General features: G+C 35.2%; 1 protein-coding gene across 3 annotated transcripts in view; it reads left to right on the top strand.

Annotated features, from left to right (window-relative positions):
* Nucleotides 1-16,415, top strand: part of Cul3 (cullin 3) — an 81,909-nt gene extending 65,494 nt beyond the window's left edge. For all 3 annotated transcript variants that reach the window (XM_041649836.1, XM_041649838.1, XM_041649837.1), the window contains 7 exons: nucleotides 304-411; nucleotides 1,473-1,597; nucleotides 2,131-2,227; nucleotides 3,179-3,313; nucleotides 9,414-9,600; nucleotides 11,567-11,712; nucleotides 14,639-16,415. In XM_041649836.1, the coding sequence (XP_041505770.1) occupies nucleotides 304-411; nucleotides 1,473-1,597; nucleotides 2,131-2,227; nucleotides 3,179-3,313; nucleotides 9,414-9,600; nucleotides 11,567-11,712; nucleotides 14,639-14,770 (930 nt within the window). In that variant the 3' untranslated portion in view covers nucleotides 14,771-16,415. The remainder of the gene's footprint in view (nucleotides 1-303; nucleotides 412-1,472; nucleotides 1,598-2,130; nucleotides 2,228-3,178; nucleotides 3,314-9,413; nucleotides 9,601-11,566; nucleotides 11,713-14,638) is intronic.
* Nucleotides 16,416-17,486: the final 1,071 nt, after the last annotated feature.

The following is a 17,486-nucleotide window of genomic DNA, read 5'->3' as shown; positions in this document are numbered from 1 at the left end:
CAGTTTCTGAACTAACCTGTACCAGAATCATTTGAGATGTTTGTAGAAAATGTCAGAGTTCAGGTCCCACTTTCCATGGAGTATATTCGAATTTCTGAAAGAGCCTGGTAAAGATAGTTAAAACTAAATCCTGAAGTTATTCTTAAACACCTTAAAGTTTAAAAGCCATACACATAGAGTAAAGTGGGAAGACTTTCAGAGGAGATAATCAGGGATGGCAATAACATGAAAGTCTTTGTTTCTATACCTTTTCTTAGGAAAGTCCGCTATTTATTTGTATGTATTTGTGTTCTTTCTCCATAGACTGAGTGTGGGTGTCAATTCACATCAAAACTGGAAGGAATGTTTAGGGATATGAGCATCTCAAACACAACTATGGATGAGTTCAGGCAACATCTACAGGCAACCGGGGTAAGAGACTGCATTAATTTCTCAAATGTTGAATCTTTTATATATAGAAAGTCTATATATAGTCCATATACTTTGAAGCTACTCTAGACATGCAATTAAAAATAATATTGGGGCTAGACAGATAACACAGAGATTAAGAGCTTTATTGGGTCCCAGCCTGTTAGGCACCTTACAACTAACTGCGTGTAACTCTACCTCCAAGGGCTCTGACACCCTCCTGTATCATGAGGACAACTGCACTTATGTGCATAAACTCACACAGACACACATATAAACATAATTAAAACTATTAACTTCGGAAATTCTTAAATGTAATTGTTTATGCTGCAGACCTTAAACTTTAAATCTCCTAAGCTTTTCCCTGTATTGGAAGCAGTTGATGGACAGCATCAGAGTCAGCAAAGCAACTGTGAGCGTCCTGAAGTCTTGAACTCTATTAGAATGTTGTGGGTCTTCAAGCTGAATACAACTCTTCTGAGGGTTTGGGCTTGTTGAAATCTATTCAACACAGTGGTCCTTTTATTTACTTTCAGGAGTCATACAACAAATATTTTACTCTAAAATAAAAATAGAATACATGTGATTACTTGTAGTATTTAGGGAATTACAAGTGTTTGTTTATTTTTTTTTCTGTTTCTTTTTAAGAGTGCAGAAAGCCTAACGGTGAGAGTAATGCTAGTATGTATTTCATTGAAGTTGTCACCTATCATATAGATAGGTGTTTATTGAAAACAGATACATAACACTGGACCTACCGCTAATGTTAGTTATCTAATGAGGTAAAAATGTTCAAAGCATAGATGAAAGATAAAGTTCGGTCTAAAATAATTTTACTCACATCTAAGAATTATCCTGTCATTATTTTAAGTTAACAGCTTAGGCAATAATTATAATTACTTGGAAAACTAAATATATCCAATAATTAAGATCTCTTTTCCTTATTAGATTCTAGACATGAAGATATCTACTTTGCAACTACTTTGCTAATTACAATAGAGACTGTATGGGTGGGTAGGTAATGAATCTAGTCTGTTGTAGTTCATCTCTTTCTATTTGTACAGGTATCTTTAGGTGGCGTTGATCTCACAGTCCGGGTTCTCACAACGGGATATTGGCCCACTCAGTCAGCCACACCAAAGTGCAACATCCCACCAGCACCAAGACATGCTTTTGAGATATTTAGAAGGTAACACCTAAAAAGACTCTATAAATAACCAAATTTGAATTTTGTTTTCACATTAGTCATATTTCTTATCAGTGGTAAATATATTTTACTTTAAACCTCATATTCAGAAGAATTTATATTAGTAACTTTTAGCGTGTAAGAACAGCTTAAAAAGAACTTCACAAGAGTGTCAGTGTCCTTCCTTTGTCATCAGTATATGTTAATTGTTATGTTTTGCACTGTTAGTGTTGGTCACTGGCTTAGGATAGACTGTGGAAACAGTCCTTTGAACAGCTGGCTTGGTCAAAGTGTGCAAGAGGAATGATTGAGTGTGTTGATACCTAATTAAGTTGCATTGATCTTACTTAACTTACATAACAGCCTATACTCCACCTTCACTTTCTTCTGGCAAAAAGCAGGAACAGAACCTAAAGGCCTCCTACATCTTTTAATGTCTCTTATCTATATGTTTGCAAAGGGTTGTTGTCTCACAGCTTGTAATTTCAAATGTGTAAATTGTATAATTTTTTAAAACTTAGTTTGCTTTGCTACAGGTTCTACTTAGCCAAACACAGTGGTCGACAGCTCACACTCCAGCATCACATGGGTTCTGCAGATCTCAATGCCACCTTTTATGGTCCAGTTAAAAAGGTAAATGTTGACTCTTGCAGTATGCAGAGTAACTTAAAAATTTGTGGATTCTGTGTGATTTAGGTTGACGTGAGGATAGCTGTCACTTCCATCTCGTAAGTTGGAAAACTTAAAATCTCTGTTTCTGTTTATTATGTGTATTCTTTTGTTTGCTGACTGCATTTGAAAATGTGAAGATTATGTCTTCTTAATTTTAAAGAATAAAATAATAGGAAAATTGCAGTTTTTATTTATAAGATTAAGACAGAGATTCTGTGGCCAAATATGTAAGTTGATTTTTAAGAGCATACAAAGCAAAGTACCCCTTTTGAAAATTCTTTTAGTTCTTCCTGTAAATCAATACCAGATTGGCATTGATACTTATAAGACATGCAAATATTTGTAGAGTCATTTTTAAAGTGAAGTACAAGTAATTTGTTTCTTTTTAAAAAGTAATCTTTAAAAATTTTGAGGTCTAGACTGATATTTATTCTTGCTACTTGGTTTGAATCAAGCCTTAAAGTTGAAAATTAATCAACTTAGGCAGCAAAAAGTTTTAATCTAGATTGTAACTTAGACTTGTTCATGTAATAAGTCAGTATGACACCAAAGGATTTTTAGTTTTGTTAAATGCATGTTTAAATATTGTTGTTTTTATATGTAATTAACATAGATGCAGAACTTCATAGTTTCTTTAATTGAAAAAATATTTGGCACTGTATATAAAAACTTCTTGACTACATTGTTCACTCACTGGAAAATGGGGACAGTCCCTTACTAAAGGGGTGTGTGTGTGTGTGTGCGTGTCCGCACACACAGTACATGTACATGAGTGTTAAGCAGGCTTTCTATTATATAGAAATGGATTTCAATATTTATTGGATGGGAGGAGAATATGGAATTTATTTCTGAAATTATGATTAAAGTTGGTAGGAGATAATGTCTTTGTTGTTTTTTGAAAAAATACAACAGGAAGATGGATCTGAAGTTGGTGTTGGTGGTGCACAAGTAACTGGTTCTAATACTCGGAAGCACATACTGCAAGTCTCCACTTTCCAGATGACCATATTAATGCTGTTTAATAATAGAGAGAAATACACATTTGAGGTATGGCTTATAGTAATAAACATTTTGACCAGTGGTATTGTTTCTAACTATTATTACTTGAGCCTTTCAAAGTGGAGTTAACTTAAGGGACACTCTTTGAATCCAATTAAGAGAGACTGCGTAAAATTCATCCATTAAACTTTGTGATCATCATTTATTACTGGGGCGTGTTTTGTTTTTGTTATTTTAAATTGACAGTATTTATATATAGTTTTTATATTATATGAATACATACATAGCTTGCAAAGTTTGAAAAGTAGGTATTGTATCCATTATCACAGTCATGAGTACTACCTCCTATATTTCTCTGTATCTATTTACAGCCAATTCCCTCCAACCACTCTTGGTGCCAAATAGCTAATGACTAATATTTTATTTCTGTGGGTTGTTTTGCCTTTTATAGAACTCTATGTAAATATAATATATGTGTTGTTTGTGTTGAGGTTTCATGGTTCATTGTTTTTAAATTCATCTCTGTTATATAGTACCAGCAGTTGGTTCTTTTTACTGCCTGTGTATTTGCTACTTTTTTTTTAATCACTTCACTTGTTGAGTTGTCTACGTTTCATCACCTGAACCAGTACCATGTTTTAAAAAAAAAAAAAAGCCAAGCATGGTGGTACTTACATATAATTCCAGAACTGGGGAGATGGACCCCAGGCTTGTGAGAGACCTTTGAGAGGGAGGCGAAGAGAGAAAGGTGACTGCCTCCTCAGAAACTACACCTAAGGTTGTCTTCTGAGAGTGTTTAAATTTTAAGTAACTGTCCTAAATTGTTCCATATATTCTGCAGTCCGTAGTTTTAGTCAGTTTGGTTTATGTTCAGTTGTATCATGGTCTTAATTTTCCTTTAATTATGTTGCACATATTTTATGTGTTTGTAAGCTACATAGGTATAATCTACACACACCCACTTGCTTTGGGACAATTGTCTTAGCTTTTCTATTTCTGTGGCAAAAACACCATGACCAAGGAAACTTGTAAAAGAAAACATTGAATTGGACTTAGAGTTTCAGCAAATTAAGAGTCAATAAAAGGAGAGCAAAGGTGTTGTGTCAGGAATAGCTGAACTCCAAATCTACAAGTAGACAGAAAGCACTAGTTTCTTGAAACCTCAAAGATACATCCCCTAGGGAAAGCCCTCCTCCCACAATACCAAACTTCCTAATCCTTTCCAAACCTAGGGAAAGCCCTCCTCCCACAGTACCAAACTTCCTAATCCTTTCCAAACAGTTCCATGAACTGAGAACAAAAGTATTCAAACATAAGAGCTGTGGAGTCGTTGTCATTTAAACCACACATGTTTATGCCACAAATATTTTTTCAGTCTATTGCTTGCTTTTTCTGAAGAAGAGAACTTACTAATATTTAAAGTTCAGTTAAAATGGCTTTTTTTTTCTTTTCTTTTTTGGCTTTTTGAGACAGGGTTTCTCCGTGTATGTACCCCTGGTTCTCCTAGAATTCGCTCTGTAGACCAGCCTGGCCAAGAACTCAAGAGATCTACCTGCCTCTGCTGAGATTGAAGGCATGTGCCACTGTGCCTGGCTCATTATATATAGTTTATTAATTTGATGTCAGAAATGATTTCCTGTCATGAGATTTGTAGAGATTTACTTCTAGCACTCAGAATAGTTTATAATTTTAGTTTTTATATTTAGATATGGTAATTTTCAAGTTAATTTAGATATGCTGGGATTGTAGGTGTGAGTTACCACATCAAGCTTTATGTGGTGCGGGGGCCAAACCTGGGCCATCCTTCATGCTAGACAAGTGTTCTGCCAACTGAACTATATCCCTAGTTCCAATGTGTGTTTAGGTTTTTATTTGTTTGTTTGGCAGGGCATAATTGAGACAGGGTTGCTCTTTTATGTAGTTCTGGCTATCTCTTGCTGTCCTAGAACTTGCTCTGTAGACCTGCCTCCTAGGTGCTGAGGTTAAAGGTGTACCCCACTGCTGCCTAGCTCTAGTAGATGTTCTTTAATTGAAGTTTTTGTGAATATTTTATGAAGAGTATGTTGTACCTGATAAATACTAAGGTTGATTTTGAGAGCTCTAATTTATTAAAGAACTAAGAAATATGGTGGAATAAGAACATTGCAAATTTATTTTCTAGAACTACTATGGAATTGCTGTGTTAACTGTAATGATTGAAGGTAGCTTTTCTTTTTCAACCAACTTGGGATCCATTGATGCTAACAAGCAAGTTTTAGGTAGAAGTTAGGTAGAAGAAATTTGCTCTAACATTGCCAATTTATCTAATTCACACACACTGAATTTTCTGTGTAGAATTCCATGCGTGTAATGGGCCTCAAAACCTTTGGGTTCTAACTAAGGCATTGTGAGACGAGATATGACACTTAACTTGGGCTGTACACTGTGTGTTACATCTATCCCTTCAATTCTATTAGCCGCCTCTTTCACAGAAGTTAGAGGAGAGCTAAGTACTTCATAATTTTAAAGGAAGCTTTAAAATTTATACTCTATACTTCTTTGAGTTCAGAAAGGTGGTTAGCCACATAACAAATCCCAATCGATGTGCCTTAGAACACCCACTAATAATCTGTTACCTCTTGGTTTCTCTGAGTTAAGTGTTAGCTGGAGGTCACTTGTATAACTATGGCTTCAGGCCCTTTTAGCTTAAGGTCCTTGGCAAGATTGTATTTAATGGTCAGGTTGAGCTTAGAAAATCCAGTTATTTGACTGGGCTTTACACTCCCAAGTTGTTTTTCATGGTGGGCAGATTTGTTTTGGCTGTTGGTAAAAGTCTGTAGTTTGTAGTTTCTTTCCATGTAGGCCTTTGTTTGTGATCTTTTGGTCATTTTTAACATCATAGTGCCTTAGTTGCCCTAATGTGAACTTTCCTGGAGCCCTAAGAAGAAGCCTCATTGTCTTTGTTGATAGAGCCTTGGAACTCACATTTTGTCCCTCCCTTGCTTTTTTGGTCACCCAAGTCAGTCTGGGTGTCACAGAGGGCTAAAGTGCTTGCAGATAAATTTGCTTGCCACCAAACCTGAATTTGATCTTGGGACCCACATGGTATAAGTTAAGAACTAACTTACCTTCTACAAATGAGTTGTAGTGCACGCGCGCACACACACACACACACACCAAACCCAGTAAATACACAATGTAACAAAAATGTTTAAAAAACAGCACTACCAAGATTATTATGAGCTGTCTTGAGAACTGACTTACAAGAGAGATAATTTTATAGTGTCACATTTAATCCATAATAATAAAGTTTTTAAATGAGGTTTTTCTTATGTGTTTTTTAATAAACTTCATTGAAATCTAAAGTAGTTACTAGAATCATAGAATAGTAGCTTATATCCTTAGTTTTAGTAACTAATATTTGGTTTTTGAAAGCAACTGAGTAGTAATTCTTATATTAAGGCTCTATAGTATGCTTTTTAAAAAATTTTCTGATTCTCAAGTATAAAAGCTAATTTGAACCCTAATGGCAAATATAATTGAAGTGGAAAGCCAATAAACATATCCAGTGCTGGGTGTGGTGATGGCATGCCTTTACGGCACAAGAAAGGCAGAGACAGGCAGATCTCTGAGTTCAAAGAGAGCCAGGGCTACACAGAGAAACTCGGTGGGAAACGGGTGTAGTTGATCTGAAATGGATAGCAGTCATCGGTGGTAAGTGTAATGCCACAAGCTAGAAGGAAATATTTTAACATATTGATAGAAAAATAGATGTGTGTAGTCTTAATAATTCCCTACATATTTATCAACTAGTAAAATAATTAAAAGAGATATAAAAGATTACATAATATAACAAGGTACAATTGAAACTGTATAAAGAATTTAGACACAGCAGAATAGATGTTGAATTCTTGAAATAAATCTCTACATGAAACAACTGTGTTACCAAAGCTGAAAAAGGAAAAAGATGTGAGCTCTGTTACAGATGCATGTTGAAAAATGATGTATGTGTCTATGTAGTACTCTTCTTGGAATACAGAGAAGGATCTGCATGAGAATAATGTGTTAAGACAGTTAAATTGTAATCGTACGATATTACACAGATGTTTAGTTGCCACACACTATTTAAGGAAAAAAGCAATTGGTGCTTAAAGTCAGTCTTCATATTCACTGCTCAAATATAGGCCTCTTAGCCATCTAAATAGGGTGAAAGTTTTCTTAGTTGTCATAAAGAGAATTCTAAACATCATAACAGGACAGCACCAATGAGAATTGGTGCATGCCTACCTTTGCTACCACAGTTCCTCTGCAGGTCCTTGAATTATTAACAAAAGAAAAAGTGAAAGTGATAAATAATAAACATTTACATTTATGGATATTATTTGATTGTGAGCTTGATAGTGTGTGACAATCACAAGAAAACATTCTCAGAATAGTGGTGTGGAAAAATGACACTTTCTGTAAGCAAGCTTTTCATAGCTTATGACATGAAGAAAAGAATTATAAAGAATCATAACCATAATATAGTCATTGCAGCAAGAAATAGAGGATTTATGCCAGGATTTATATCAATTTTGCTTTTAAAAGGAAAAATTATGGAAGGTTCTAGAATGGGAGGACTACATATTATATGGTCAATTTTTTTAAGTCACCTATAAGTTCAAAGAAATTTAAAACTAAATATTTCTTTTTTATGAACTTGATAAACCAGTCCCAGGATTTATGTGAATAAGAAAGTGCACAAGACTAAACAAGACTTTGGTTTTTCTTTTCTTTTTTTTTTTTTTTTTTTTTTTGTCTTTCTTGATTTTTTGAGATAGAGTTCCTTGTGTGACCCTGGCTGTCCTAGAACTGACTCTGTAAAGCAGGCTGGCCTCAAACTTAGAGATTCTCCTGCATCTGGCTCCCAAGTGCTGGGATTAAAGGTGTGTGCACCACTACTGCCCAGCCTATAAACAGAACATTACTGGAAGGAAATGGGTCTTGGATTGGTGGTGGGGAATCTTAATAACAAAGCATAAAATTACTTTCTGTTTTAAATATATTCCTTCAAGATGAGTTATCATATAGCCCAGACAGGTGTCTAAATTCATGACCTCCTGCCTGTGTCTCCTAAGTGCTGGTATTATGATAAAAGTCATAGATGAAGAACTTGTTTGAACAAAATAAGAACCCAGAAACAAATTGGTTTATATCTTTTAATACTTCAGATATGGTAAATTTATCATTTTAGGTCAGTCTGAATATGTTTGGAGGTGTTAGAGGACAGTCAAGGGACTTTACTACCTTTATATCACATCTTATACGAAGATAGATTCTAGGTAAATGCATATATTAGGAAGCTGATATGTAAGCATAAATAAAGATACCACCTAAAATAGTATTTTCAAATCTTTCAGTATAAGTAACTTACGTTAGAACTAGCCATCTATAGTTTAATAATAAGACCTATTTAGCTTTCTGTTAATTCATAAATTGTTTGTAATGTCTACAATAGCAATAAACATTATTTGAAGCAGAGATATGTATGTGTAAGGTAACACTTCACAGAATCTTGACCTTACGTACTTCATGTTTCCATACATGTATGTGTAGTAGTAAGTCATGTGCGTGTGCAGTACTCTCAGTTATCCTACTGACATGAGCACAGTGGGTTAAAAATTACAACTCTTTCCCCAAGTGTTTTTATTTTTCTCAATACTAAAATTGTATTTTAGTAATTGCCTAGACCTCAGAATAGTTGTCTTATGATGTTTGTGTTTGTTAATTTTCAGTAGTCAAATCTTACTTTGATCCCAGAGGCAGTAAATATGGTTTAATTCAGGTTCTAATGTTTGTTTTCATAATGAAAGCTTGAACAAAGTGATCTTGGAAGGTAGCAGTATTACCTGAATGCTGTCAAGTTCCTGGTGGTGCCTGCAGATGGCATTTTTAGAGAACACATTGTGCTTCTGAAGCAGAAATGCCCTTGTCTTTAACAGTTTATATAGTTTGTTCAAATAATGAGATTTTAGGAGCAAGTCATAATATTCAGGAGATTTTTTATTGTAAATTAATTCTTTAATGGAATTACCTTTCACTATCCACTGCTTGGTCTATTTATTTGCTGATTAATGTACTTTTAATCTTGGGGGGGAATCTAATTGTGTCAAATCTAATGAAATTTCAGGAAATTCAACAAGAGACAGATATCCCTGAAAGAGAACTTGTTAGAGCCCTCCAGTCCCTCGCCTGTGGTAAACCAACACAGCGGGTCCTCACAAAAGAACCCAAGTCAAAGGAGATAGAAAGTGGCCACATATTTACAGTTAATGATCAGTTCACATCCAAACTACACAGAGTCAAGATTCAAACAGGTACCTGGAATTCAAGTTTTCCTCTTAAAAATCATGTATTTTTACATAGAAAAATATTCCTCATCTATTGGGTTTCTTCCTTTTAAAGAGTAATAGTTTCATTGTTAACAAAAATAATGTCTGTGGTATGATTGTGCTTGCTTCTAAGAAGGGAAGTGGGGTGTGTGGATACCTGAGCATAGCAAAATGCTGAACCCAAATGCAAATGAGACACAGCCCTACAGATTGCTTAGCAGTAATGGTGTAATTGTTTCTGACTGGTAGTCAGAAGTCTAATTTAAAAGCATAAATAACACCGTTGTAAACATTTTTTAGTACTGCCTTCTATGCTGATACTGAAAATACTCTTCAGTATATATAATCTGTGTTAGGTTTTTATTTTCTGTTTGTAAATGGCAAAAAGCCAATCCTTCCTTTCCAATGTTTAGAATTAAAGCATCCTGCTTCCTGGTTTCAAGGTTAATATTAGTACACAGACAATACCTTAGCACACATGTCTCCTTGAAGTAAAATATTTTCCTCCATCATTCTAAATATGGTATCACACTCAGGAAAAATAATTTCATATTGTGTCTATTGTATATTCTCTTTTGTCTCAAAGGTTCTTTTTGGAACTAGGATTCCTTGAGGATATCCACATTACTACTTACTATAGTTCTTTTTTTTCTCTTAATCTAAATAATCTAAGCCTATACCCCTCATTGACCTCATGAGGGGGTAATTCTTTGTGTAGATTATTTTTAATTGCTTTACTTTTTTTTTCTTACTAAATGCTGTTGAATGCAGTTTTCTCTTTTCCATGTGTCTTCTTATGTGTGTTTAAATGAAAAACAGATACATGGTTTGATTGTATTAGATAGGATAGAGGGATAGGTGAGATTAGATAACATACCAGTGCTTTAATACAGAACCTCACATACACTAGGCTACATGCTTCTTAACACTGAGCCATGTCCCCTGCAGAAAGCAGTATTCTTATCAAGGAACTTTCCCTACAAGTATTTAAATGTTTGTGTTTACCAGAATAATATAAATTATAAATCTGCTACATAATGTCTGTGCATAAGTCAGCCATTTGCCTCTGTGAGGTTTTCTAGTTTGAGTTCAAAGTTTCATGCTTATCTCCTTTTAAGAGCCTGATAACACAACAGATGGGTCTTGTTTTTGCTACATCAATTATGGCATAGTTGTATATTAGGTCTTTATTTTGCCCCTTGCTGGTTATTTTGAATACTATAAGAAGGGCAGAGTGAGACTCCCAAAGGTTGGATTACAGAGTAAATGTATGATGAGAATTATGAAAATAATTTTATTAGGTAATAGAATCCAAGGAATTGGAAAAAAGTATTTCGTTGCTATTGAATTCTTTTTACAGCAGTCTGTAGTAGTGCATTATAATTGTTTTAACTGTTGGAATCTTGACAACACCTCCTCTTCCCTCTCCTGTGATGTCTTACGAGGTAGAGCAAATACTTGACTATCTATCTGAAAGGTTTTTGTTGAAATAATACTTGAAGCCATGATGGAAAAGAAAGAGTTGAGGTCTGAAAGCCATGAACAATGTACAAATTATGTACTGTTAATTTTGCCAGGATAGAAATTATTCTGGTCTATGAATAATTGACTTTCAGCCAGGCATGTGTGGAATACAAATTTAATAGCAGAAGTCAGGAGGCCAAAGCAGATGAATGTCTGAATTTGAGGACATCCTGGTCTAAATAATGAGTTCTAGCCAAGCAGAACTCATTTTTTTGCCTTTATTTTCCTATTTAAAACTATCTTCTAATTAGACAAAAAAAGTATATAATTGAGGTGAGTGTGAATGCTTGCTTATTGTGTGTTAACTTGTATGTGTACTCTAGTTGAGATGGATTTTTCTCTGAATAATAGTAAATTATATTACATTTTCTTATAAGCCAAATTTTTAATGTATTTCTTCTGACACATACCTTTATTTTTATTTTAGTTGCAGCCAAACAAGGTGAATCCGACCCCGAGAGGAAAGAAACAAGACAGAAAGTAGATGATGACAGGAAGCATGAGATAGAAGCCGCTATAGTGCGAATAATGAAGTCTAGGAAGAAGATGCAGCACAATGTTTTAGTAGCAGAGGTAAGGATGCTTGGAGCCATATTGGCATCATTTTCATACAACACTGCTTACTACGAGCAAGACACTGCATAATGAAACACCTGCACACCAGTGTACCTTTTTAAACAAATCACCTGTATTTTTGAACATTAGTAATGTTACCGTTTTTTGAGGACCTCTTCACAAATTAGGAAACTAAGACCCATGAGGGGTCATTAACATAGTCAGATAACAAAAGCTTTGTTTAAGAATTTAAACAAAGTAGGTTTGACAGTTTCTTAACTGAGAAATGAGAAGGAAGAGTTTAGCTTTCTGGGTTTCTGGCTTGAGTGAATAAACAGAAGTCGGGCTCCTTAACTCTCTAGTGAGAAAGAGTGGTGTGTGCTTCTGTGATCGGTATCTTAGTTGTAATGGTTTGCACATTTGTTGTACACTGGCGTTTGCGGGGCTGGGAGTCCATTAGAGCATTGAAAGTCAGTTAAACCGTGAAGGCTAGACACTAAATTATGAATTCACATTATGTAGGCATATAGTCAAAACTGAATTTATATTATAAATTGCTCAAGCGTAACATGGAAAATAACAGAAGGAAAACACCGCAAGAAAGTACCACATTCAGGAACAATGAGAATGCCTAATGACACTGAGAGGAAGCCAGTGAGTGCTGGTTTTAAAGGGGTTTTTGTTTTTGTTTTTTTGTTTTTTTTCCTGAACCAGTCTTAGATACAGAGGTTCCCAGTCTACCCAGACCTACTGAATCAGAAATTCTTGGGTCAGCAATCTGGCCTTTAACAGGCTCTATGTAGGTGATTATGAAACGTGTTCAAATATGATGCCCTTCCAGAGAGAACAACAAACTAAGTATGGTTTTCTACAGCAGAGGAATGGCCACTAGTGGGTGGTCAATAATTGTAGAAACCATAAAGCTTAGATGAATGACTGTATCGGCAAACATGATTAAATTAATTTTGCCATGTATTTTCACTGGTCTAGTAAGAGTAGATAGTTGATGCCACACCGGGGAAGTAAGTGGGTATGGAAACCACCAAGAGTTTGTACTTTGAGACCATGGTTCCTGGTAATAGGCAGAAAGAAGAACTCTAGAAAACTAAGTGGTAGGATTAGGAGTTCTGTAATTTGCCCTTTCCTTCTGAATGGAGATTGTTGATGTGCATATATTGTGGTTGGTTAGGACAAGGAGGTATTAAAATCTGGAAAAGGAAAAGTGAATATTGGTTGCTGGTAGTAGGAATAGTGGGCAGTAACAAAATGTGACTTTTCCTGAGAACACAGTAGAGCACACAGTCTGTGCTGACCAAGCAGTGATGAAGTAGATGAACACTATGTAAGGCAGGAAAATGAGTATAAAATCAAACTAAAATGAAATGGCTTCTTTCTTGTCCCTGTGGAAAACAGGATAGTGATTCTGCATTATTGTAGAGCACCAAGGTTGGAAAAGAAAGAACACATTGAAATTAGCAATTCTGTCTACAACAGAGTGGTGATTTTCATTATAAATTTGTAGTAGGATTTCCCAGGGATTTTCAAACCTTTATAAAAGGCCAGTTTTAGCCTGAGGGCAGCTAGAAGCAGCACATACAAGTGTAACTAGATATAAGTGATTTATATCATAAAAACAAGTATTAGGTGGTATTTGACCTGTGAGTGCAACTGATGACTCCTAGTTTATACTAATAACAATGCTTATAAAATAGAACCAAAGAAACCAGAGTCGAAAATGCTTTTGAGAGTTGAAGTAGTCTTGAATACAGTCTAGGCCCTGTAAGGAAGGAGGCGGTGTCCAAAGTAGCTATTCACAGTCTGAAAGATACTTAAGGATAGACAATTTCAAGTGGATGGTAGCAAGATTTTTGTTTTTGTTCCTTACTTTTTTTTAATTAGCAGGTGTATTAAATGCACTGTGAGGATGCAGAGAGGCTAAGGTTGGAAAAGGAGAACTACCTGCCAGGTGCAAGGCTTTTGATGCTATAATGGTAATTGTGGAAGGAGGATAGATAGTAGCTGCATAGTAGAGTGCTGAAATTTCACATCCCAGAATTTCTAATAACTGATTCTTGTGGGAAAATAACCTTAATCAACAAGAGTTAAAGAAAACCTGGATTACAGGTGGATGGATGAGTCAGGGTGGATTATTGAAATGTTCATAAGCTTTGAGGACAAAGATGTTTAGATTCTCTCTGGTTCTGGTACTAATTGTTAATACCAACTTATTATTTTCCTGTATAAAATGAAACAGCCTACATTGTAGTTAAAAGCATTAGACAAGTATATTTATTTACTTTATATACATACACAATGGTTGATAGCAGTAGACTGGCTGCTACAGTTAATTTATTACTGGAAGCGCCATGTTTAAGATCTGACTGCAGCTGGAACAAATGATGACAGTTGTTCGTAGTATTGGCAGCCATTGCTGTAAGTTATTTTATCCATTACCTCATCTTCTGAGATCCCAGAGCTTGTGTTGTACATCACGTACTGTGCTACCCAGGTTCTGTAAGCTGGGAAAGTAACCCAGAAGTTAGTAATACCATCATCAAAATGATTACACTTTATGCTGGTATATTATCAGATTAGTGAAATCCAACTAATCTTCTTTATCGTTCACATTTTGACACATGGCAGTGTGTTCTAACCATCTATAACATTTTCAAGTAAAGTTTTTCCTTGTGCTTTTTTTTCTGTTTCAGTCATTTTATCTGTCTGTTAGGTTGATGCAGAGTACTCTTACCTTATGTTCCCTATTGCTGTGATTGTAGATGTTAGTCATCGTGCCTGGTGCGTCTATATTGTCTAATTTAGTTGTACAGTCACTAAATCCTGATCTTAGCTTTAAAATGGCATGTCAGCTCTAGTAGAAGAGGGTTTTTGTGTGTTTATGTAGAAGTGTTTTAGTTAAAAATTAGTTTGTACCTTTTTTTTTTAGGTAACTCAACAGTTGAAGGCTCGATTCTTACCAAGTCCAGTTGTTATTAAGAAACGTATTGAAGGACTTATTGAGAGAGAATATTTGGCACGAACCCCTGAGGATCGCAAAGTATACACATACGTAGCATAAAATGCATTCAGAAATTTGATTTATTCTTGGACTGTACTCTTCGCATGGACTGGGAAGTTCTTTTAAATCATTACTATTAAGACGACCATCTCTTCTGTTAAATTGCAGTACATGTTATAGACCACTCAGATCCAGCCTCTCCTCCCTCTGAGAGTTTTCAACATCAGTTGATTGAGCTTCAGGCTTTCCAACGTTATCCCTGTAGAGATCATCTTTACAGTTCCTCGGGAAAATGTGAATGTGCCGCGTTTTGTTTTCAATATTGTATGAAAACAGGAAAAAAATAAAACAAATTTAGAAAACACAGCTCATTAAAATAAAATTGTTGGATTTCATTTCCCCAGGTCTTCAGTGTTGATGTAAATGTGTTTCTGTAGTGTTGCTTATTAGCACTTTGCGCATTGTGTAAGTTGGGTAGCAAAAATGGCAAAAGACATACAAAGTTCCCAGTTTTCTTGCTCTGCTTGTGACATTTCCTTAGCTGGTATTGTTTAAAGGTTTGATAAATATACAAAGACCCAGGCATACAATTGGCGCATGCTTTATCCTACCACATGCACTTATTAATCTTCCAGCCTTATGACCAAGAACCTTTGTTTGGACATGAGTACACACCCTGAGTTGTTTTGTCCCTATTGTAATTTGAGGTTTTCCAAATTAAGTTCTAAGATGACTAGGTTTTGCTCTGAGTTATTTCTAGAGAAAGAAAATATTTTAGTATGTATAAATTGTACAATAATTTTTTGCTGTTGTACTTACTGCTAATAGTGGATTGTATAGGGTGGTGTTTTTATTTCATTTATTGTAGACAGAAAAACGAATTTAGTATTCACATACACACTAACTCAAGTATGTCAGAGCACAAAGGTGGCAGCTGGTAATATTTAATTCAGTCCCTTTGAAAAGCACATACATTCTACCCTTTGTGTATAAATAACTTAGCCCCCATATCTATCTATCTATCTATCTCTCTCTCTCTCTCTCTCTCTCTCTCTCTCTCTCTCTCTCTCACACACACACACACACACACACACACACACACACACAGTTGAAATATATATATATTTTGGTGAAACTGGTACACCATTAATTATTTCAAAATGCTATCTAAAATTGCAATAAATAGATTCACTTGGTAGTTTGAAGGAAGTCTTTAGTTCTTGCAGCTGTGTTTTGGAAAGTGTTAAGCAATATTTTTCAAATGTGATGATTCTTGGGTATTTAGCTCTCCGTTGTCCTCTGAAGAGTCATTTTCATGTTTCCAGAGATGTGCTTTGTGCTGGAGATTTGTGTCCATTGCTCTGTGCTTCCAACCATCACTGAAGTTGTTTCCTACCCAATTTATCTGCCAAGGATTATAGTTTGCTTTAACGTCAGAGTATTTTTATCTTGCATTTTATTTAATTTCTTTTTTTTTCTCTTACAAGGTAATGTTTTAGATATGTAATTGGGGGAAACCACTGTAGATTTCTGTCAGAAAAATGAAATGTTACTGAGTTCAAGTAACCAACTCCCCATTGAACATCAATATTGTTGCTATGCTTATTAGAATGTATGTCTCAGAAGATGGTTTCTGTTTACATTGATGGTGAAGTTACAGTAACTAAATTCTAATATGGATTAAAAACTCCACATAAATATTTTCCCCATGCGTCTTGGATTATAATTTCCCTTTTAGGCCTGAAAATATGTTTTTATTTCATTTAAATTGCTTTTATCTGTGCTGTACAATTTAAGCCTTATGATCTTGGTTTCTGCATGTTTCCCACCTTTTCATGAGACAGTGAAGATGTTATCAATATGGACATTGCTGTGCTTGCACAGGTACCACAGAACGCTGAAGAGTTGCGTTCTCGTATAGTTGGAATTTTAACTAAGAAAGCTGCTCTTTAACACTTTGAAAGTGAGGACAGTTCTGGTTGTCAGCAATTGAGGAGGCTATGAAAGCTTCTGTTATGAAGTCTCCTAAGTCAGACATTAAAAACAAAGTACTAGCTCATTGATGTCATCTTCAGTATGGCTGTGCAGATCAGGTCTAGCATATGTGTAGGGACATAAAGATTTGATACTTGTGCTTCTAGATGCTTGCTTCTGGGTTAAAGTAGATTTGCTGGGGAATGCTGCTTCTGCTACCTTACCAAATTCTTGTGATGCATTTTGATGTTTCTCCTCAGCAATAGGTCATTGACATTTTTATCTACTTTTAATGTTTTGAAAAAATAATGTGACTAAATTTTTTGTGACTCGAATTTTAGGGAAGATGGATAATTTTTCCAGCTACAAAAATGATGTCACCTCTGTTCATTAAATGTTGTGTTGTAATTTTTTGCTGTCATTTTTCATGAGGACAGCAATTTATTTTTAAATTGTCAATTTAAAAATTGAAAATTTATTACAATTAGGAAACAGCCTTACAAAATAAAAAGAAAATGGTTATGATTGCAAGGATTCTTTATGTCAGTGAATTTAACCAGGGAATTGAAGTGATGCATATATGGGGCATTGTAAGTACTGGGCAGGGAGGCACCATTTCAAAACCTGGAAATCTTGAACAGTGAAGCATTGTTGGCTTTTGTTTTCTCAATATGCTGGATGGATGGGGGGAGGCTTAGCTAAGAACCAGTGCTCTTATAAATAATGTGTACATTTCCTAAAACTAGTATCCTGACTGACATCTTAGGCTTCGGAATACCTAATTCCGCTACTTGGGTATTAA

This window comes from Microtus oregoni, unplaced genomic scaffold (genome assembly GCF_018167655.1).
Source record: "Microtus oregoni isolate MIOR12 unplaced genomic scaffold, Mior012 000004F_ref0000308, whole genome shotgun sequence".
Lineage (NCBI taxonomy): Eukaryota > Metazoa > Chordata > Mammalia > Rodentia > Cricetidae > Microtus > Microtus oregoni.
The sequence above is the reverse complement of the archived record's forward strand: the minus strand, read 5'-3'. Positions and strand labels throughout refer to the sequence as shown.